The sequence below is a fragment of the Amia ocellicauda genome, chromosome 16 (assembly GCF_036373705.1).
Source record: "Amia ocellicauda isolate fAmiCal2 chromosome 16, fAmiCal2.hap1, whole genome shotgun sequence".
NCBI lineage: Eukaryota > Metazoa > Chordata > Actinopteri > Amiiformes > Amiidae > Amia > Amia ocellicauda.
This window is the reverse complement of record NC_089865.1, coordinates 26873101-26894505: the sequence shown is the minus strand read 5'-3', so window position 1 is coordinate 26894505 and position 21405 is coordinate 26873101. Positions and strand designations below refer to the sequence as shown.

At 40.2% G+C, this 21405-nt stretch overlaps 4 protein-coding genes and 1 non-coding gene across 5 annotated transcripts in view; 2 read left to right on the top strand and 3 right to left on the bottom strand.

Annotated features, from left to right (window-relative positions):
• LOC136711324 (histone H2A-like) overlaps window positions 1-12095 on the top strand; it is a 30333-nt gene extending 18238 nt beyond the window's left edge. Inside the window, exon 2 of the mRNA XM_066687491.1 lies at window positions 11561-12095. Coding sequence (XP_066543588.1) covers window positions 11561-11961 — 401 coding nt within the window. The 3' untranslated portion in view covers window positions 11962-12095. The remainder of the gene's footprint in view (window positions 1-11560) is intronic.
• trnar-ucg (transfer RNA arginine (anticodon UCG)) lies at window positions 524-596 on the top strand. Its single transcript has one exon. It is a non-coding gene; the product is annotated as a tRNA-Arg (tRNA).
• Window positions 12096-12919: 824 nt separating the features above from the next.
• On the bottom strand, window positions 12920-13368 carry LOC136711864 (histone H2B). The gene has a single exon (XM_066688426.1). The coding sequence runs from the start codon at window positions 13339-13341 to the stop codon at window positions 12967-12969; it is 375 nt and encodes a 124-aa protein (XP_066544523.1). The 5' UTR covers window positions 13342-13368; the 3' UTR covers window positions 12920-12966.
• A 1629-nt stretch (window positions 13369-14997) lies between these two features.
• On the bottom strand, window positions 14998-15513 carry LOC136711857 (histone H3). The gene has a single exon (XM_066688418.1). The coding sequence runs from the start codon at window positions 15451-15453 to the stop codon at window positions 15043-15045; it is 411 nt and encodes a 136-aa protein (XP_066544515.1). The 5' UTR covers window positions 15454-15513; the 3' UTR covers window positions 14998-15042.
• A 1402-nt stretch (window positions 15514-16915) lies between these two features.
• On the bottom strand, window positions 16916-17371 carry LOC136711860 (histone H2A-like). Its single transcript, XM_066688422.1, has one exon. The coding sequence runs from the start codon at window positions 17345-17347 to the stop codon at window positions 16964-16966; it is 384 nt and encodes a 127-aa protein (XP_066544519.1). The 5' UTR covers window positions 17348-17371; the 3' UTR covers window positions 16916-16963.
• Window positions 17372-21405: the final 4034 nt, after the last annotated feature.

Sequence of the window (21405 nt, the reverse complement as noted above, 5' to 3'; positions counted from 1 at the left end):
TAATAAATATATATAGAGAGAGATTTATTTTCTTTTTTTCTAAATGGTTTTAATTTCGTCACACATTATCCATAGGAGGTGGCACTCCAATTTGCACTTTCCCCAGCTTTGGCGCCGCTGGGAAAGCCGAGAACTGTAGAGTTAATATATCCTGAGGGTTTCAGGTTCAAAACTGTCTCGAAGGACAAATAAAGGAAAGGAGTGCCATCTGAACTCTTTGACTTAGCAGAAAAGGGGGTAGCCAGTGCTACCAATATAAAATATTGACATAAGACCCCTATTTTGCACACGGACCCCAATGCGTCTGTCAGGAATCTCAGCCTGGACTGGCTGGTTATTTGTCGCCAGGTGGTACTGAAGCCGGGTCCTTTTGCTCTGTAGAGTTTATGGCAGGTCCAACAATAAATACTTTATAATTGAAAACTTCAATTTAAAGAAAGGCACTGATATTAAGAATTACTAATTACCACCACTGCTGAGTATTCCACCTATTGAATGCAATCGGCGACTTCTTTACATATGTGACTGCGTGGCCTAATGGATAAGGCGTCTGACTTCGGATCAGAAGATTGAGGGTTCGAGTCCCTTCGTGGTCGCCTTTTTTTGCCGAAAACATGGAGATTTAAAGTAGGTTTCTGTTATAATTGTATAAACATTTTATTATTATTATTATTATTATTATTTAACATTTTTATTATTATTTAACATTTAAACATTAATCATTATTTTTAAGTACCCTCCATGTCTATGGAGTACTGTCTATGCCAAAATTAAAAATAAATACGCAGAGAAATTAATACATTAATAAGTAAATAATGGACATTTATTTGTTTATTCGTGTATTTATTTAATCAAATTTGTTTCGTATATTTATTTCAAAGTTTATTAATTCATTTGTTTATGTCAACATTTATTTATTCATTTATTTCAAAATGTATTCAATTATTTCAACATTTTATTAATTTCCCGTTTGTCACTTTGCTATTAAGACCGAGGTTATAGTAAAAGTGGACAATGCCCGAAACACTTGCAATTCCTGTTTAGCTAGTGAAACAGGGATCATATGGTATATGAGCGCATTACAGATGACTTAACCACTCATCAAAAAAGTCAGTAGAGCGTTAATTTATGTTGTGAAACCAGGTTTTTAGGTGTAGTGGGCTTAACACTCTACTGTGCTGGAGTGCCTGCAGATGCGGTTCCTGTGGTTGGTGGTCCAAATCCTGAGCGGGTAGGTCCAGCTACAATTGCTATTAGCACTTTGTTTGGTTCTTTTTTTCTAATTAGTATATTTTGTGGCAGCATCTGGTTTTTGTTTCATGACAACACAACACAATGAAATACACCGATCAGCCATAACATTATGACCACTAACAGGTGAAGTGAATAACACTGATAATGTCATGGCACCTGTCAGTGGGTGGGACATATTAGGCAGCAAGTGATCATGTTGTCCTCAAAGTTGATGTGTTAGAAGCAGAAAAAATGGGCAAGTGTAAGGATCTGAGCAACTTTGACAAGGGCCAGATTGTGATGCCTAGATCTCCAAAACTGCAGCTCTTGTGGGGTGCTCCCGGTCTGCAGTGGTCAGTACCTATCAAAAGTGGTCCAAGAAAGGAAAAGCGGTGAACCGGCGACAGGGTCATGGGTGGCCAAGGCTCATTGATACACGTGGGAAGCGAAGGCTGGCCTGTGTGGTCTGATCCAACAGACGAACTTCTGTAGCTCAAATTGCTGAAAAAGTTAATGCTGGTTCTGATAGAAAAGTGTCAGAACACACAGTGCATTGCAGTTTGTTGTGTATGGGGCTGCGTAGCCGCAGACCAGTCAGGGTGCCCATGCTGAACCCCCGGCCACTGCCGAAAGCGCTTACAATGGGCACGTGAGCATCAGAACTGGATCACGGAGAAATGGAAGAAGGTGGCCTGGTCTGATGAATCACGAGTTCAAGGTGTTGACTTGGCCTCCAAATTCCCCAGATCTCAATCCAATGGAGCATCTGTGGGATGTGTTGGACAAACAAATCCGATCCATGGAGGTCCCACCTCACAACTTACAGGACTTAAAGGATCTGCTGCTAATGTCTTGGTGCCAGATACCACAGCACACCTTCAGAGGTCTAGTGGAGTCCATTGCCATCAACAGGTCAGGGCTTTTTTGGTGGCAAACGGGGACTACACAATATTAGGCAGGTGGTCATAATGTTATAGCTGATTGGTGTTATCAGGCTTTTAACTAAAGAGACGCATTTTTAAAACAATTCCCAGGGGCAATATAGTTTCAGTTCCTATCAAGTTCTGTTGTATTGCAAGCTTACCCATAAGAACTACAAATGGTCTTGGACTTCTTTTTTTTTTTTTTTTTTGGGTGGTAGCAATACGCTTCTGTAGCAATATGCTTCTGTACTGATAGCTTATTTCCAATGAACAGCAATTTTTCTAGCAAGTGCACACATCGAAAGTTGTGCGTCCTCCCCATTTCAATTACAGAGCAGCAATGAATAGATCCTTTGATTGAGAAATACCAGAAACCGCGTCTAGTTTGCCTGTATAATGTCAGTTGATAAGTGACTTTTCACTGGATGTGTCGAGTCAAAATCTGCCTGATTTCATGGATTTCATGAAGATTTTGAGGGCTTGCCTGTTAATACTTAAGGATAAGGATATTAAAAGGAAATATTTTATGGAATGGTTTACTTGGTAATCTAATTTATATATTTCTTAAGTAATGCCAGATTAGTTACACCTTATCCCATACTGTTATACCCCCCCCAATACCTCTGACACAATTTGAACACTGATTGTATGCAAGCTCAACTTTTCTAAGAAGATCATCCCACTCAGAGTCTGTGGAATACAGGAGCTTTGCTAGCTGGTCTTTAAGTGTCCTGTAAAATCTTTCTACCATGCCATCGGATTGTGGATGATATGGTGAACATCTGCTCTACTGGATCCCCAGATGCTGTCAAATGCATTGGACTAAATCTGACTCATATTGGCTTTGAGGAATGTGAAAAATGGTTCAAATGTTACCTAGAGTTTCCAACTCGGTATATTGTCAAGTTTAGTTCTATCAATTACATTTCAAGTCCCTCAAAGCCAGGTGTTCTTTTTTGGTAATGTTAGATTTGAGTTTTTTTGGAATTTTAGGGGCATCAGGTGTGATGCCCATGTCAGTGGAGGATGAATTAGGATGTGTGAATAAATTCTCATACTGAAGAAACCCTCTTTAAAGATGAAAACGGCAGTGCAGCATTTGGTGTTCATTCAGGGCAGCCTGGAAGAATAGCAGAGCGAATGCAAGTCAGTCTCATGCTCAACCAGCTTTCTTACAGTTCTCTTCTGGGTTTTGTATTTTATACAGCTGTAAACAAAAGGTGAATAATGTCCAATTAGCAGAGGGCAGTGTCCCAGATGTGCATGTGGATTGGCTCAGCCCTCACTTCTCTACTTCTTCTTCCTCCTTTGGAGGGTGGAGTTGCTACACAGCAGAGACGACATCACTGTTGGGGTAAAATTGCCCCCTATGTATTGTATATACACTTTCCAGTAAGTTACTAGTTAAAATTTGCTCTTATAAGGGTTTCTTTGTTCTTATTAGGATTTCTCTGCTCAGACTTATCTGTGTGGCAGATAGAGATAATTTCTACTGCCGTGGACATTCCTTAGGTAACGAACTGAAAATATACATATCACGTTCTTATCAGTATAGTGTGTGCTGTGTCCTTGGTACCAGCGCTTCCATGTCTGGATGACATATTGTTTCCCTAATTATAAAGAATACCTCATGAATTATTGTTTTGCATGTCTCGGAACTGTCCCGAGACATATGTCAAGAAAATATCATCCAGGTTCAGGGTGGCCCCGAACCTCCTTTGAAATATTGCTTGTAGATGTATAAAAGGCTGTGTGAAACTTTCAATAAACTGAAGATAAACGAACAGACTTCAGTGTCTGGCTCCAGAGGTTCAGTTCCAGCTCCAGGCTGGCTCCGGAGCTGATGGAGGCCCCCTGCTCCAGCTCCAGGCTAGCTCCAGCAGCTCCAGCTCCAGCCCTGGAGCGGCTCCGGTGCAGCTCCACACTGCTGCTCCAGCTCCAGCTGCTTTTAACCAGCTCCAGCTCCGGAGCTACAGAAAACAGTGCAAACTAGGATGCGAATGTTATAAATAATGATTCACTTTTTACTTCTTTTATGTAAATGACTGTTTAACAAAAAAAAATATTAATAACAAGCATCTGTTTAACCATTCAAATATGAAAAAGTAGAAAATTGTAAAGATGTCTGTGGCAATTAGGGTTGCCAGCCGGCCAGTATTATATAGCGGACTATCTGGTATTTGTAGGCTACATGGCCAACAGTATGTGGACAGCCCGTCTAATTAGTGTATTTGGCATGTAGGAGACTCTGAGACCAAGTAGAGGAAGATCCTATGGTCTGATGAGACCAAAATAGAGCTTTCTGGCCTCAACACTAAGCGCTACATTTGGTGCAAGCCTAACACCACACATCATCCTGAGAACTCCATCCCTACTGTGATGCATGGTGGTGGCAGCATTATGTAAAATGGATGCAGCAAAGTACAGAGAAATCCTTTAAATAAAAAACTGCTGAAGTGTGCAAGAGCCCTGGTAATTGGGAGAAGATTAATCTTCCAGCAGGGCAATGACCCCAAACACACAGCCAAAGCCACACTGGAATGGCTTAAAAATAAAAAGGTCAGTGTCCTGGAGTGGCCCAGTCAAAGCCCGGACCTCAATCAAATTGAGAATATGTGGAAAGAGTTGAACATTGCTGTTCACCAAAGGTCCCCATCCAACTTGATGGAGCTTGAGCAATTTTGCAAGGACAAATGGGGAAATATTGCTGTTTCCAAATGTGCAAAGCTGGTAGAGACACATAGACTCATGGCTGTCAAAAGATGCCTCTACCAAATATTGTCTGAAGGGGTGATTAATTATTTTCTGTTTTGTATTTGTAAATAATTTAGAAAAAAATGCAAATCATATTTTTCACTTTGACATTATGGAAATTTTCGGTGCTGATCAGTGGCAAGAACTCCTGATTAAATCCATTCTGATTTCATGTTGTAACACATTGACATGTGGAAAAGACCAAGAGGGGTAAACACTTTTGAGAGCCACTGTATAATCAAGCCACACAGCAATCTCCATAGACAAGCATTGGCAGTAGAATGAACTTTACTGAGAGCTCAATTACTTTCAATGTGGCACCGTCATAGGATGCCAACTTTCCAACAAGTTAGTTTATCAAATTTCTGCCCTGCTAGAGCTGCCCTGGTGAGCTGTAAGTGCTGTTATTGTTAAGAGGAAACATCTAGGAGCAACAACAGCTCAGCCGCGAAGTGATCATCCACACAAGTTCACAGAATGGGACTGTTGAGTGCTGCAGTATGTAGCGCATAAAAATAGTCTTTCTTTGGTTGCATCAATCACTTCTGAGTGCCAAACTGCCTCTGGAAGCAACGTCAGCGGAAGAACTGTTTGTCAGGAGCTTCATGAAATTGGTTTCCATGGCCGAGCAGCCACACAAGCCAAAGATCTTCATGCGCAATCCCAAGCATCGGCTGGAGTGGTGTTAAGCTAGCCACCATTTCACCCGGGAGCAGTGGAAATGCGATCTCTGAAATGTTGAATTGCTGATGCATGAATTCACCATCTGGCAGTCCGGATGGAGGAATGTGGGTTTGGCGGATGCCAGGAGAACGCTACTTGCACAAATGCATAGACCAACTGTAAACTTTGGAGGAGGAATAATGGTCTCAGAGCTTGGCCCCTTAGTCCCACTGAAGGGAAGTCTTAACGCTACAGCCTACAATTACATTCTAAGTGATTTTGCAATTCCAAATTTGTAGCAACATAAGAAATTTTACAAACGAGAGGAGGCCATTCGACCCATCGTGCTTGTTTGGTGTCCATTAATATCTGAGTGATCCAAGGATCCTATCCAGTCTATTTTTAAATGTTCGCATGTGACTACTCTCTGTGTAAAGAAGTGTCTCCTGTTTTCCATTTTCAATGCCTTGAAGCCCAAATTACATTTGTGTCCCCTGGTGCGTGGGTCCCTGCAGATCTGGAAAGCTCCTCTGGTTTGATGTTGTCGATGCCATTCATGATTTTGAAGACTTGGATCAAGTCCCCACGTAGTCTCCTCTGTTCCAGGGTGAAAAAGTTCAGTTCCCTCAGTTTCTCCAAGCAGGACATTCCCTTCAGACCTGGAATAAGTCTGATTACTCTCCTCTGAACTACCTCTAGAGCAGTGATATCCTTCTTGACGTACGGTGCCCAGAACTGTACACAGTATTCCAGATGTGGTCTAACTAGCATATTGTACAGTCTTAACATTACTTCCCTTGTTTTAAATTCTACACTTTTGACAATATACCCTAACATTCTGTTTGCCTTTTTTATTGCTTCCCCACGTTGTTTGGATGGAGAAAGTGAGGAGTCCATATAGACTCCTAGGTCTTTCTCATTTGTTAATTAATCTAGTTCTGTTCCTCCCATAGTGTAATTATAGTGGACATTTGTGTTACCTGCAAGTATTACCTTGCACTTGTCCACATTGATTTTCATCTGCCAGGTGTCGGCCCACAGCTGAATATTATCTAAGTCCCTTTGAATAGCCTGTGCTGACGAGATTGTATCTGCTGAGCCACCTATTTTAGTATCATCTGCAAATTTGACAAGTTTGCTAACTTTCCCAGAGTCCAGATCATTATTATAGATTATAAAAAGCAAAGGACCTAGTACTGATCCCTGTGGAACTCCACTAACAACCTCACTCCAGTTAGAAGCGACTGCTCTAATCAACACCCTCTGTTTCCTATACATCAACCAGTTCAAAATCCATCTACTTGCATTACCCTGAATGCCTACAGCTTCCAATTTGAGGATCAGTCTTTGGTGTGGAACCTTATCAAAAGCTTTCTGAAAATCTAAGTATATCATATCATATGCTTTCACGTGATCTATAGCTGCAGTTGCATGTTCAAAAATTTGAATAAATTAGTAAGACATGATCTGCCTCGTCTAAACCCATGTTGACTATCTCCAAGAATATGGTTTTCATTATGATGCTCCTCTATTTTCTGTCTAATAATTTTTTCCAACATTTTACAAGTGATGCAGGTGAGACTGATTGGTCTGTAATTTCCTGGCTCAGTTTTGTCCCCTTTCTTGTGGATTGGTCTTCCAGTCAGTTCGCACTTCCCCTGTTCTAAGTGTCATTTGGATTATTTGAGTTAGCGGCCTATAAATGATTTCCATAATTTCTTTAAGTACTGTTGGAAATATACCATGTGGCCCAAGTGATTTGTTTGTTTTTAATTCTGCTAGTCCCTTTAGTAGCCCCTCCTCATTTATCCTGATCTCTCTTAGGGTTTGACTGGACTGGTTGTTAACCTGTGGCATGTTATCCGTTTTTTCTTTTGTAAAAACCTCTGTGAAATACTCATTTAGAACATTTGCCACATCTTGTTCATTTTCCAAGATACTTCCATTTTTGCCCTTTATCTGTTTCACTTTCTCCTTTTTTTACCTCTTACTGTTGTAATATTGAAAATAGCTCTTTGCATTAGCTTTAGCTCCAAGAGCTATGTTTCTTTCTATTTCCCTCAATGCTTTCCTGATCCCTTTCTTAAGGTCTCTTTGCAGCTCCACATATTCTATGCATTTAGTTTCGTCTCCATCCCTTTTGTATGCGCTATACATTTTCTTTCTCTTCATATTTTTTTGCATACTTCTATTAAACCATTTTGGCCAATGTTTGTTGGTCCTCAATTTGCTAAGTTTTGGTACAAACTTCCCCTGAGCCTCCAGTCTACCTCTTCTAAGTGCCACCTCATACCTTCAAGGTTTGCTTTTCTAAAATTGTAGACTATTGTTTTAGACTTGGCCCTTGTTTTTTTAAAGAATGCCTCAAAACTAACCATATTGTGATCACAGTTTGCCATTGGTTTTCTAACTAGTGTCCCTCAGACTCTATCATGGTCATTTAAAAATATCAAGTCAATGCATGCACTCTCCCTGGTTGGTTCCCTGACAAATTGAGTTAGAAAACAGTCATTTACCATCTCAACTATTTCTATTTCTACTTCTGTAGTCCCAACTGGGCTTTCCCAATCTATGTTTGGGAAATTGAAATCCCCCATTATAACACCCACATCCTTGCTACATGTATTCCTGATTACACTTTACAATGCAAAATCTTTCTGAATATCTGAGGTGGGTGGTCTGTAACACACTCCTACCGCTAATGGGGACATGCACCCGGGGACACAAGGCATTCAACATGGAAAACAGGAGACACTTCTTCACACAGAGAGTAGTCACAATCTGGAACAAACTCCCCAGCGATGTGGTAGAAGCTGAAAGTTTGGGAACATTTAAAAATAGACTGGATAGGATCCTTGGATCACTTAGTTATTAATGGACACCAAACGAGCTAGATGGGTCGAATGGCCTCCTCTCGTTTGTAAACTTTCTTATGTTCTTAATCCTCCAGATCTTTTAATCAAAAGTTTAACCCACAAAGATTTTTTTTGTTTAGTTACTAGGATCTAATTTGAGTTCTTCTGCCTCAATGTCATTTCTGACATATAATGCAACCCCACCACCACCTCTTCGATTTTGCCTGTCTCTCCTAAACTGTGTGTATCCTTTCAACTTGTATTCATCCCCATCATTTTCTGTAAGCCATGTTCCCGTCACTCCTACAACATCATAGTCACCTGCCAGCACTGTGGCTTCTAGATCTAACATCTTGTTCCTTATACTCCTGGCATTGAGGTACAAACACTTAAGGAGTTTACGACTAGCAGTTTCCCTTAGTTTTCTTTCCTTAGTGAAACATCTCCCATTGTCAGAGCTCCCTGCCCCCCTGGTCTCTTTCCTGTTTCAGCATGACAACCCATGCACTAAGTGAGGTCCATACAGAAATAGTTTGTCGAGATTTGTGTGGAAGAAACTGGCCTGCACAGAGCCCTGACCTCAACCCCATCCCACCTTTGGGATGAATGGAAAAGCCGACTGTGAGCCAGGGCTGATTACCCAACATCAGTGCTCGACCTAACTAATGCTCTTGTGGCTGAAATCCCCTCAACAATGTTTCACCATCTAGTGGAAAGCCTTCCCAGAAGAGTGGAGGCTGTTATTGTATCAAAGGGGGGACCAACTCCTTATTAATGCCCATGATTTTAGAATGAGATGTTTGATGAGCAGGTGTCCACATACTTTTGGCCATGTAGTGTATGTACTTTGACCCCGTGTCCAGTATTTTTGGAAGATGTCCGGTTATTTAAGTACTGTAATCTATTGAATATGTCATTAAAATGTAATCAGTGTACAATTTCCCCTCAACCCTCCCCCTCCCCCCCCATTGTTATCTAATTGCCAGCACCCTAGGTTGACATATCACAAACCCCCCCCCCCCCATCAGGGGTCTGGTATTTTTGTATCTCAAAAGTGGCAAACAAGGTGCAGGGGGCATGACTCCAGCATATGACCTTAACTCCCTGGCAACCAACTTCTGGACAAACTAATCAGGACATTTCAGATAACAGATGGCTATGAAATTAGGTTAATTTAGGCAGATGAAGAATTTGGTTGGAATAAAATAATTTGGAAATTACTGCCCCCAACATACAACAATACCTATGAAGTTACATATTTGGTTAATTTAAGAAAACTAGACTTAATATCTTGGTGAGTTTAATTGAGGACGGAATGAGTGGAGCAGCTCCATGACATCTCCAGCTCCAGGCTCTGGAGCGCTCCGATGAGCTCCACTCCGGCTCCAGCAATGCCAGCTCCAGCTCAGCTCCTGCTCCAGAGCACTAATAACAAAAGCTGTCCAGCTCTGCTCCGGCTCTGGGTCCTAGAGCTGGCTCCGGAGCCAGCACATGGCCAACCCTACTCAGGTCTTTCACATACCAAATGTTAATTTTGCATTGTATGTGAAATATAAATGGTCCAATGGTTGGTTTAGCTAATGCTCTTTCTTTTAAGACCAAACATGGCTTGAGCATGTTTTGGTTCTGAGGTAGAATTACTTAACACAGGGAGGAGAATCAGTTGTTCGTGTTATCTAGTGACTTGGTGTTGATAGAAGTGGAACCACTAATTTGTTCAGGAACCCGTGCGAGATTGTTAGCCCCAGATCTTAAAGTTTAAAAATACTACTGCAGTTTTAGTCATCTTTTACGAAATGTAACTGTGTTCCTTTTTGCACTACCTCAGACTTCTTGCGCTGAGGACAAAATTATTTTCCTGTTTCAAATTTTGTTCCTGTGTGTATAGTAAAAATAAATATGTACTTACCTGGATGTCCTGTGTTGGTGTGCCAAGATCCGAGGGCTCTGTGCGGTGAGGGTGTGGTTCCTAGACTCTAACACAAGGTGGCGTAGTCTCGTTTCACGGTTAATTCACCCTATAGCTTGTGATATTTACTTGCTATGTTGCCAATGAAAACCACGTTGGGCCGGGCTAAATACACTTGCACCTGGTAGAGAAAATCCTCCTGGTGAAGAATCCGCAGAGGGATCAGTAGCCCAAAGTGATGCAGTCCGTTAATTCAATTGGTAAATATTCAACTTGTATAAATAACTGTCTGCACTAACATATAATAGGTCTCTAGAAAGCGTTTTCAAGCTGACTCCTACAGTAGATGGATAGCTACCTTGTGCCTTTACTTTTCGCCTCGCCTTGCCAGCTGGTAGCGACTGATACCGGAGTGAAGCGGCCCGAGTCACTCCTGTCCGTCCGTAGTACACATCGAACCTGGATTGACAAACGACCCCACATGCCTAATCAAAATGCTTAATTAATAACATAGAGTTTAACTCAAGATTGCACGATCATTATTCCGCCAAAATATAACATTGTCTTGGCGGTGTAGATTCAGGAGCAGTGTATCGCAGAATAGAGTTGCAGGAACCACTGGTGCAAAGTTGTTTCCACAGGTGTTTCTACCAAATTTTGTGTCGAAGAGTCTGAATAATTATGCAGTCATTATATTTCTCTTTAGGTTTTCCTTATACTTATCCTGCACTTATCTTACACTCAAACTGCTTCATTTTGAGTATTCTAGATTTTAATAAAATATAGATTATAATTACATATAGGCTCGCCGTTACAAAAAATGTGTATGCATCATTTTGTAATTTCACAAAATGGGACAACAGAGGAGGGTCTGAATACTTTTGTAAGGCACAGTATAATTATATATAATTAACATTTACATAATTAATTATATGATGATTGCTACCGCACTATGATTATACAGACCAAATCAATAGCTTCTATAATTCCGCCCGAGACAAAGAGACAACATTGCCGGTTAAAGAAAAATCATAAACTCCGCTCCGGCCTTTTCACTGAAAGCAACCTGACACCGGTGTTGTGATTGGTTAAAACTGTCGTATAGCTCTTCTGATAGTGCTGTTTTTTGATTGGTTAGCTGTAAGAAAACATTTAAACCAATCATGAGGAGACATGTGTCTTTAAACAAGAGTTCAGGATTTCTTTTAATTATTATATATTAGAACGAAGTGTTACCGTTATAAGCGGAAGAGGCAAAACCGGCGGAAAGCAGAGAGCGAAGGCCAAGACTCGCTCCTCCAGGGCTGGACTACAGTTCCTAGTCGGCCGTGTCCACAGGCTGCTGCGGAAGGGAAACTATGCCCAGCGCGTCGGTGCTGGAGCCCCGGTCTATCTGGCCGCTGTGCTGGAGTATCTGACCGCCGAGATCCTGGAGCTGGCTGGCAACGCCGCCCGGGACAACAAGAAGACCCGCATCATCCCCCGGCACCTGCAGCTCGCCGTCCGCAACGACGAGGAGCTGAACAAGCTGCTGGGCGGCGTGACCATCGCCCAGGGCGGCGTGCTGCCCAACATCCAGGCCGTGCTGCTGCCCAAGAAGACCGAGAAGCCCGCCAAGAAGTAAAGATCTGACCATATAATCACGGATAGACCACAAAGGCTCTTCTAAGAGCCACCCACCCGTTTCACAGACGTACAAAATTCTGTTTTCCTTTTTTCTAGCTCGATTATTTTAAACATTACGTAAATCGTGTACAATCACAGACGCTACATCACTTCATTTTTGTTACTACGATTAGGGAGAAACTATCTTAATCCTAGTACTGTGGATTGGGGATATTGTGTATTTTAACTTAATTGTCTATCTTGTCCAGAATGTTTCAGCACGACATAACAAACCTTTCATATGCAATCAGTAATTCTAGACCTTTGTATTCGAATATATTTCCATAGATTTATTCACATTTTCGCATAACTGGTAAACGTTTGCACACAATTAGGACTGAGACAATGTTAAAGTGTGTTTGTCCTGTGTAAAGTTATCATCTGTATTATTGTCCTCAACATTATCCTATTAATAGTCAACACCAAACTTGTGCGCCATCCACGCCAAGAGTCACCATCATGTCCATACGTGGAGAGCGAGCCTAGATACTGATAAGCGGCCAGAGGCAAGACCGGAGACTCAACTTGTTTTAAGCCACATAAATGCCTCCCCAAAAATGAAGTTGTATTATTGTGATGTTTATTTACAGCTTAAACGCACATTGCAACTGAAAGCACATAACGTAATCGCAATGTGTACAAAACGTTTACCAAATTTAGATTTCTTCATGTACACGTTGACTAATATACTAAAATGTACAAGTTAAAAATTAACTGCCGTGATCATAAAGGAAATGATGTTTTACACGCATTTACCCCTTGAGCTTTACACCTACGGAATTATTTATTACTTGTTCTTCCATTAACCGAAAACATTAAAACGTAATTATCGGTGCAGCTTTAGAACGTATTAAAAACGAATATATGCATCTTGAATTGAAGACTGTATGAATGGATTCTCTTTCACAGACCGAGTGCGTGGCTCTTAAAAGAGCCTTTGGGTTCGTTCAGCTTCCGATCGGGTTTACTTGGAGCTGGTGTACTTGGTGACGGCCTTAGTGCCCTCAGACACGGCGTGCTTGGCCAGCTCTCCGGGCAGCAGCAGCCGCACGGCGGTCTGGATCTCCCGGGAGGTGATGGTGGAGCGCTTGTTGTAGTGCGCCAGGCGGGAGGCCTCGCCGGCGATGCGCTCGAAGATGTCGTTGACGAAGGAGTTCATGATGCCCATGGCCTTGGAAGAGATGCCGGTGTCCGGGTGCACCTGCTTCAGCACTTTGTACACGTAGATGGCGTAGCTCTCCTTCCTGGACTTTCTGCGCTTCTTGCCGCCCTTCACCGCCGTCTTGGTCACGGCTTTCTTGGAGCCCTTCTTGGGAGCAGACTTCGCTGGTTCAGGCATCGTTTCGGCTTGTTAGAAAATCTAAAAGACGAATGACAGGCTCGTCTCACAACGCCTCTATTTATAGCAGCTCTATGCAAATAATATTGTTAAACCCAAAGTGTTCGTTCATTGGTTAGTACCACTTATTTAGTGACGTTTACTTTTGATTGGCTATTTTTCTACACCAATGACAGTCGCCCTGTGAAAAGGACTGGCTTCACAGAACTGGTCTAGACGAGTCACAAAATCCTTTGTTGCACATTACAACAGAATTTACGAGATATATTAAATCGCAGAAAATCCAACATTCATATACATTTCACGTTGTTTTAATATTTACATTTTACTTCGGACAGTAAGATTTATACCTGATTAAAAGATTCCCGCCTTAAATTTAATAAATTCTCCCTTTAAAATAATATAAATTATAAAAGAACAGCCATTGCATGTTTTGCTTTGGTTTCACAACACGTTGTCATATTAAAATTATTCAAATCATGGCAAATTCGTTATTTGATTTAAGCTTTTATACCGGATGTGTTTAAAATAGCCGCCAATACGCAGGATGTAAACACAACCAACGAAATAGTCTAATTCATGACGGTAAAGGACTAAATCTGAGACAGTGAGTTTGTTCACACAGACACACCGGAAAGAGACACAGTTCGTCATATGAAAATACACTATAACAAGGTAAAATAGTAAAAATATAAAACTACGAAGAAACAGTAACATCAACTAAATACTAGTGATTTCAGAGGGTTTGAGAATATGTTCCGTCTGCTGGTAATAAAAATGGATGCCAGGAATGACGTGCAGGAAACACATGGATACGTGTATTAATTATATCAGAAGTTTACAATTAAGATTAAAATTAAATTATTACATTGTGTGCACCAGCGATTCCTAAGGAGAGGGACAAAGCAAACCAGAACACATCTGCGCTTCCGCATCTCAGTCCCAACAGGTTTCACTGGATTTCCATATATTGGAAAACATATACGATTCTACTGAAGATGGAGAGATTATGATTCCTAGTTGTAAAGATGTTTGAAGCTTCCAAAAGAAAGGTTTTCATTAAAAGCGCATTTATGTAGGTTTTTATGTGTTATCGGAATGATACTTTTATTGCAGCGTGTTAATTGTATTTCAGATTCAATACACTATTTAATACGGAAAATTACTATACCAGTGTGAGGAAATAGTGGCAACCCAGTCAGCTCGTCTGCATTTCTCATTATCATCACGGATTTTGAACTCTTGTGTCCCATCAAGTACAGAGTAAGTAGTTATGTTTATGCTTCATGTATCAGAGGCTATAAGACAATGAACCTTGCAGATTGTGTACATGAATAAAGCATGAATTAAATACATTGATGTTAATTACGTCTTTGGAAAATGACATTCATCTTAAAATGATGATAAATTATATTGAAAGTCTTGGACGAAAACGTACCAATATTCGCATGCGAGAAGTGCAATTGTTCACAATCATACATTTACGGTCACTGCAGTGAAATACAACTCCAACTTAAAAAAATAAGCAATCTGGATGACCTTGTGCCCCGAGGCATAAGACAACTTTGCAAATACTGGAACCAAACAAGAACATGACTTCAAAATGGAATTAAAACAAAAGCCAACAAAATGAACTCGCTCTGTTCAGGAGATGTGTGTGGCTCTGAAAAGAGCCGTTGTGTCGTTCTCTGGGGTCAGTGTCTAGGCTCGCTCTCCCCGGATGCGGCGGGCCAGCTGGATGTCTTTGGGCATGATGGTGACTCTCTTGGCGTGGATGGCGCACAGGTTGGTGTCCTCGAACAGGCCGACCAAGTACGCCTCGCTGGCCTCCTGCAGAGCCATGACGGCGGAGCTCTGGAAGCGCAGGTCGGTCTTGAAGTCCTGGGCGATCTCTCGGACCAGGCGCTGGAAGGGCAGCTTGCGGATCAGCAGCTCGGTGGATTTCTGGTAGCGGCGGATCTCCCGGAGAGCCACAGTGCCGGGCCTGTAGCGGTGAGGCTTCTTCACTCCGCCGGTGGCCGGGGCGCTCTTGCGAGCAGCTTTGGTCGCCAGCTGCTTTCTAGGCGCCTTTCCGCCGGTGGATTTGCGAGCAGTCTGCTTTGTCCTGGCCATTCTCACAACCTCAAAATCTAAGCGTAGATTCAGAAATAAAGTGACGACCAGCAGGAACCCTTTTTAAAGCAGACCTTGCCTGAAGCCATTGGCTGAGATTTCATCCGAATGATGATTGGATAACATGTGAATCCTAACCAGTGATTGGCCGTATTTAAATTCGGGCGCCAGTTAGTGCGTTGTATCTGTACCGCCCAGCTTCTAACCGAACGAGCTGCTTCATTGTTCTCCTCGCCCTCTGCCTCCCGCCGTTTTAAACACACGTCCACCTCCGGGGACGGTCATCTCCCCCTGCTGGAGCCCGAGTCCAAGATCTTTTACGAATGATTGCGTTTTAAAATGATTTTTAAAAATAAATTCTAACTGTTTTTAAAGATTTAGTTGTTTTTAAAGCACTAATTGTTTGGGTTCTTTTGGTTTAGTTTTGTGAAATACATTGACCGTTTGGATTTAATTTTAAATGCATTGGACCGTTTTGGTTTGTTTTTTTATTTTTACCATTTTAATTGTTTTTTTATTTGTCCGGTGCATTTTCAGTTCATTACAATGTATTTGACTCTTTTGTTGTAGCATTTTTGCTTTAATCACTAGTTTGTTTTATTGTTTTGTGCACACGTTTATTTGAAGTTCAGTATTTTGTTTACGGTAATCACTAAGATTTTAAAAATTTTAAGTGATTTTAAGAATTGATTTAAAGTATTAAAGTATTAAGTATTAAAATTTGTATTGATTGTTTTTATTATCGATATGTAAAATACTTACACCAACAAAACAGTAGTTTTAAACACACTGCAGTAAATGGACTATTTACACTTTAGATAAGACCTATGGATTGTCATTTGTTTAATACTCGTACTAAGATTAACGAAGAATGGATACAAATCATTGCATTGAGAGAGACACATTAAATGCCCTCTCTCTAAGAGCTTTAAACGAATTTGTTCCTCTCTTTAACTCCCAGTCTCTACTACAGACTAACAGACTGGATTTTTCTTCACAGTGACATGCACTAGCCCAGTGGTAGCCAACCCTGTTCCTGGAAAGCCGCGATCCTGAAAGTTTTCCAGGTCTCTAAATCACCAATCATTGGATACCTTGAAAACAGGGATATTGTGTCTAATTAAGATCCACAATTGGTTCTTGATAGAGCACAAGCTTGTAGACCCTGCGGTTCTCCTGGACCAGGGTTAGCCACCTTTGTACTTGTCAGTGTACAGTACTCGAAGGTTTAGTGGTTGAAATGCATTGTAGGTTTGTATAAATGCACCGGTGAAACGCTTAATGTAATATTAAACATGTTCTGTAGTTATATATTGGGACCTAAATTATAACGTTTTGTTAACTGTATAGGACTGTATCAACGGTTAACGACATTGATCTAAACCCAAATGTAATATCGCAGCTACCAATACAACAGTACTCGTAATAACACTAAATTGAAATCCGTGCTTTTATGAGAAGATTGGGTGGCTCTTAAAAGAGCCGTTTTTGCCAGTCAGTTAATCAGTCTTTACTTCTTGGCGGGCTTCTCGGTCTTCTTGGGCAGCAGCACGGCCTGGATGTTGGGCAGCACGCCGCCCTGGGCGATGGTCACGCCGCCCAGCAGCTTGTTCAGCTCCTCGTCGTTGCGGACGGCGAGCTGCAGGTGCCGGGGGATGATGCGGGTCTTCTTGTTGTCCCGGGCGGCGTTGCCAGCCAGCTCCAGGATCTCGGCGGTCAGATACTCCAGCACAGCGGCCAGATAGACCGGGGCTCCAGCACCGACGCGCTGGGCATAGTTTCCCTTCCGCAGCAGCCTGTGGACACGGCCGACTGGGAACTGTAGTCCAGCCCTGGAGGAGCGAGTCTTGGCCTTCGCTCTCTGCTTTCCGCCGGTTTTGCCTCTTCCGCTCATGTTTGCAACAATTTGTAGAATTGAAATATCTGTAATGAAATTCAACTAACTGGGTCAATTCTTTTTAAGGAAATCTGTCTGCATATGATTGGTTGAAACTTCCTCATCTCTCTGTCTTACCAAGGGACTGCAGTGATTGGCGCTGTAGGGCAGTTTTCACCAATCGAAATGGAGGTGTCAGATGGTCTGTTTTTCAAGTGTAAGGCGGGAGCGGTTCTTCTGCGCTGTATGGTGAAACTGACTTTAATGTAAAGACCACTACAGGACCAACGAGATTTGGTTAAAAACAAGGTATTAGTTTCTATTTTAACTATACACAAACTTGTAATTGTTTATTTTGACGCATTATTTCAATAGTCATTCGCATCGATAGAAAACATGAATAATCAATGTAAAAATACATTTTAGAATGACGACTTACTGTGAACATGTGTGACTGTATTACATTTAATCTCACTATTGATCTAATATCCTGAGTGAAACCAATACACTCTTAGAAGAAATGGTTCTATATAGATCCCCAAAAGGTTCTATGCGATGATACATATATGGCTCCCTAAATGTATCTATATAGAACCCTTTTTAGGGGTTCTTTCAAAAGAACCATAAGGGGTTCTTTCTACTGATCCCAAATCGTTCTGAATGGAACCTTTTAGGGTGCCATTTCTGTATCATGGCATATAACTATTGGGGGATCTATATCCTTATGATCCCTTTGACATTTCTGGGGTAATAAGAAACACTTTACTATACCTCATATTAAACCTTAGTGGAACTTATTTATAGAAGTGTTTATATAAGACATGCATAAGTGTTGCCCTGATGTCCTGCCCAGTCAGCTTATTTTCTCCAGCTCACTGTGATCCTGTATTGGATGAAGGGGTTATTGAAATGGATGGTTCACCAGACTTACATAAACATTCAACATTGTTTATATTTGTTAAATAGTGGGAAACATATATTAAAATAATTACAAATAAGTACATTTACTATTACATTTCATTACATTAAATAATTATATATATATCTACTTATTTGTATTATTTTAATATATATATTAAAATAATACAAATAAGTAGATTTATTAAAACTATGCTTGAAACAATTTAATTACATACAAAAAAACTCTTCATATATTAAAAAACTGTTCTTATATATCAATAAATATTTGGTATTTCATATTGTTAAAAAGTGAACTACTAGCAAACAATGATTTAGTACATAAATATACACACACAAAAAATAAGATTGATAAAACAATGCTGACATTTATATTTAATTACATACAACCAAAAACAAAAAGCTTGTAACAATTAGTTGTTCATATGTAACACTCAACATGCCTTAAAAGTGTATAGAACCTGGATTTTCTTAGGACAACATATTGCACATCCTTAGTACTGGTATTGACATTTTCTTTTTGTCCTAATTTAATTTGAACAACAATGTGTCCATACAATGTAGGGTATGTTGAGCCATCAAACAGCCCATGGCTATGGATTCATCCATGTGTGCTGAGGGCTGAATGATGGTTACTACTTCCATTTTGATGCTAACCATCCCAGCTTGGAGGGGGTTGTTCCTTTTTGACTGAAATGTAATTGTTGGCGTCGCTGCTTCTTGATCTGTTGTTGTATTTCAGGAACATGTATTGCAATATTATGCATGGAAAGTCTCATTTTTAATTATATTATAATTGTTGATTGGGGTGGGGGGGTGATGTATCGTCGGCTAGTATAAACACAGCGGGATCCGGCGAGGGGTGGGGCAAGCTCTTGACCACTGTCCCACCCCCCCTTTCTGCATGTCCCTGTTCATTTCCTATATGCACTGTGTGGAAACAAACTCCTCAATTTGTTACACGGTAAATGCTCACACAAAATTAATTCCAGATACTTAAGTCAAAAAGTATATGGTAAATATATGTTCATATGACTGTCTTTTAATTTATCAATTGAGGAAATGCATGTAATTAATCCACAGACAATGACTTTTGAATATGATAGAATCAGGAATGTATTTATTAACTCAAGTTACTCACCTCATTTACAAAGAATATTTAGTTTTCTCTCTAAATATTGAAGGAGGGAACAACTGCTGCATTGGCTGCATTGGCTTCTAAAATAATTCTAAAAAGACAAAAATAAATCAGATTACTGATTTAACAACAAACACTTCCACAGTGACTGTATCTTCACTGTAAGTGTAGGGGATGAAAATTAAAACCTGCAATCAAACAAAAGGGAACAGTGTTTCTCTTAAAGAAACACAACAGCATAGTGCTTTAAAGCAATCTTGTGGTTCTCTCTGTATAGTTGAACACTAGTCAACATCTCAGGCCATCCAGGGAGTGAGTCGAGTGAGCTCTGTATAAGAACAAGTGTAGTGAAACAACTTGAATACAGAATACAAAATATTGTATGCAAAACTATTGAAATCTAAATACATTTTCCTTTGTTCATTATATTTTACAATTATCATACCTCTCCTTTTGAACTCCTCTACATTTTCATGGATATATCCTTTCAGGAGTTTTTCAAATGCCCAACACTTTGCATTTGTTAGGATTGGGAGCAGTGAAATGGAGTCCAATTTTTATATTGCTGTTCAGATCTTCTCCAAATCTTTCCATCACCTGATACAGCAGCTTAAAAGGAAATGCAAGGGTCATGTTAGATACATATAACATTTTATATAACAATCCTATAAATCAACGGCGTACTCTTCTCATTAAAACTCATTGAAAAGGAAGGATAGAAATTAACTTACCAGTTGAGTAATTTGAAGAAATGGAAACTACTGTGACTTCTGCAGTAGACCTTTGCATCAATTCTGTCCTTCCATGTACAGTGTGGTGCATTCTGTCTTTGACAGATTCCAGATCTGGCCTACATTTCTAGGTGCATTACTTTAATGTGCTCATTGAAGCTATGGGCATCCTCTCCAAAGTCCTCCAACTTTAGCACAGTCTGCAGGAAATTACATATGCAGATGTAAACAAAATTCCTATAAATGCAAATACAACCTTACTTTACTAGAATTGCACACATTTGCTGTAAATTGTGGTTAGAACATAGGTTGAAGTTTACAACATAAAAGTGCTCTCATCAATAATAAGACCTGCTGTTGTGATGTTTCAGAATCTTTTGATGCTATATTTTGCCTTCATCTCATTAATGGGTGTTGAGGTGTAGTAATGGCTCTCATTTTTAAATTAATTTCTGAGGCATGCTAGTAAATGATAACAGAATAAAAAGTAACAATTAAGTGAAACATAGCATTTGGATTTAAGGAAATTGTAACATAACCAGAGTGGCTTCCATCGCCTTGAAATTGAAATTTGGTATGACACTGCCCTGGACATTTAAATACATTTTGTGAATTGGATACCTGAAATAAATATTAATATAATCATTACTAAAATTGAATTATCAATGATGACACGTAGTTCCATTATTTCATAGGTATTAAATAGGTGTGTAGAATAAATAATGTTTGTTAAAGTAATGTAATATGCCTCTGCATTGTTCTGATGTCATATACATTAATATATTGAAATGAATACTGGCCAACCTGTATCACCATGCCTGTTCCAATAGAGAATATTAAATGTAGGTTACTTATACATTGGTGTATGTTACCCTGTGTGGTTTGCAATGTCATCAAAAAGCACTTGAATTAATGTTTAAAGCAAGTGAGACTTCTTTCCTTTTTAAATTATTGATCCTTCCTCTGTAAAGCATCAAGTACTTTTGTTGGGAATACTGGAAGAGTGTACAAAGATTTCGAGAGCGAATTAAACTATTCTTCAAAATAGTCGTCACAAAACTATAACTGAATAGTTTTCAATACCTGCCCAGGATCAACACGATATAAAAAGATTTAATGATAAGCCGGTTTCCAAGAAAAATCTCATTCTGGTAACATCACGTGCCGTATTTTTGCTGGGAAATAGAGTGTATCCATTTTCTGAATAATGGTTGGTTACATAATTACGCATGTAAAATAAATTTCACCAACATCTTGTAACTTTGTATTAACTTAAAGTCAGGCCGTAT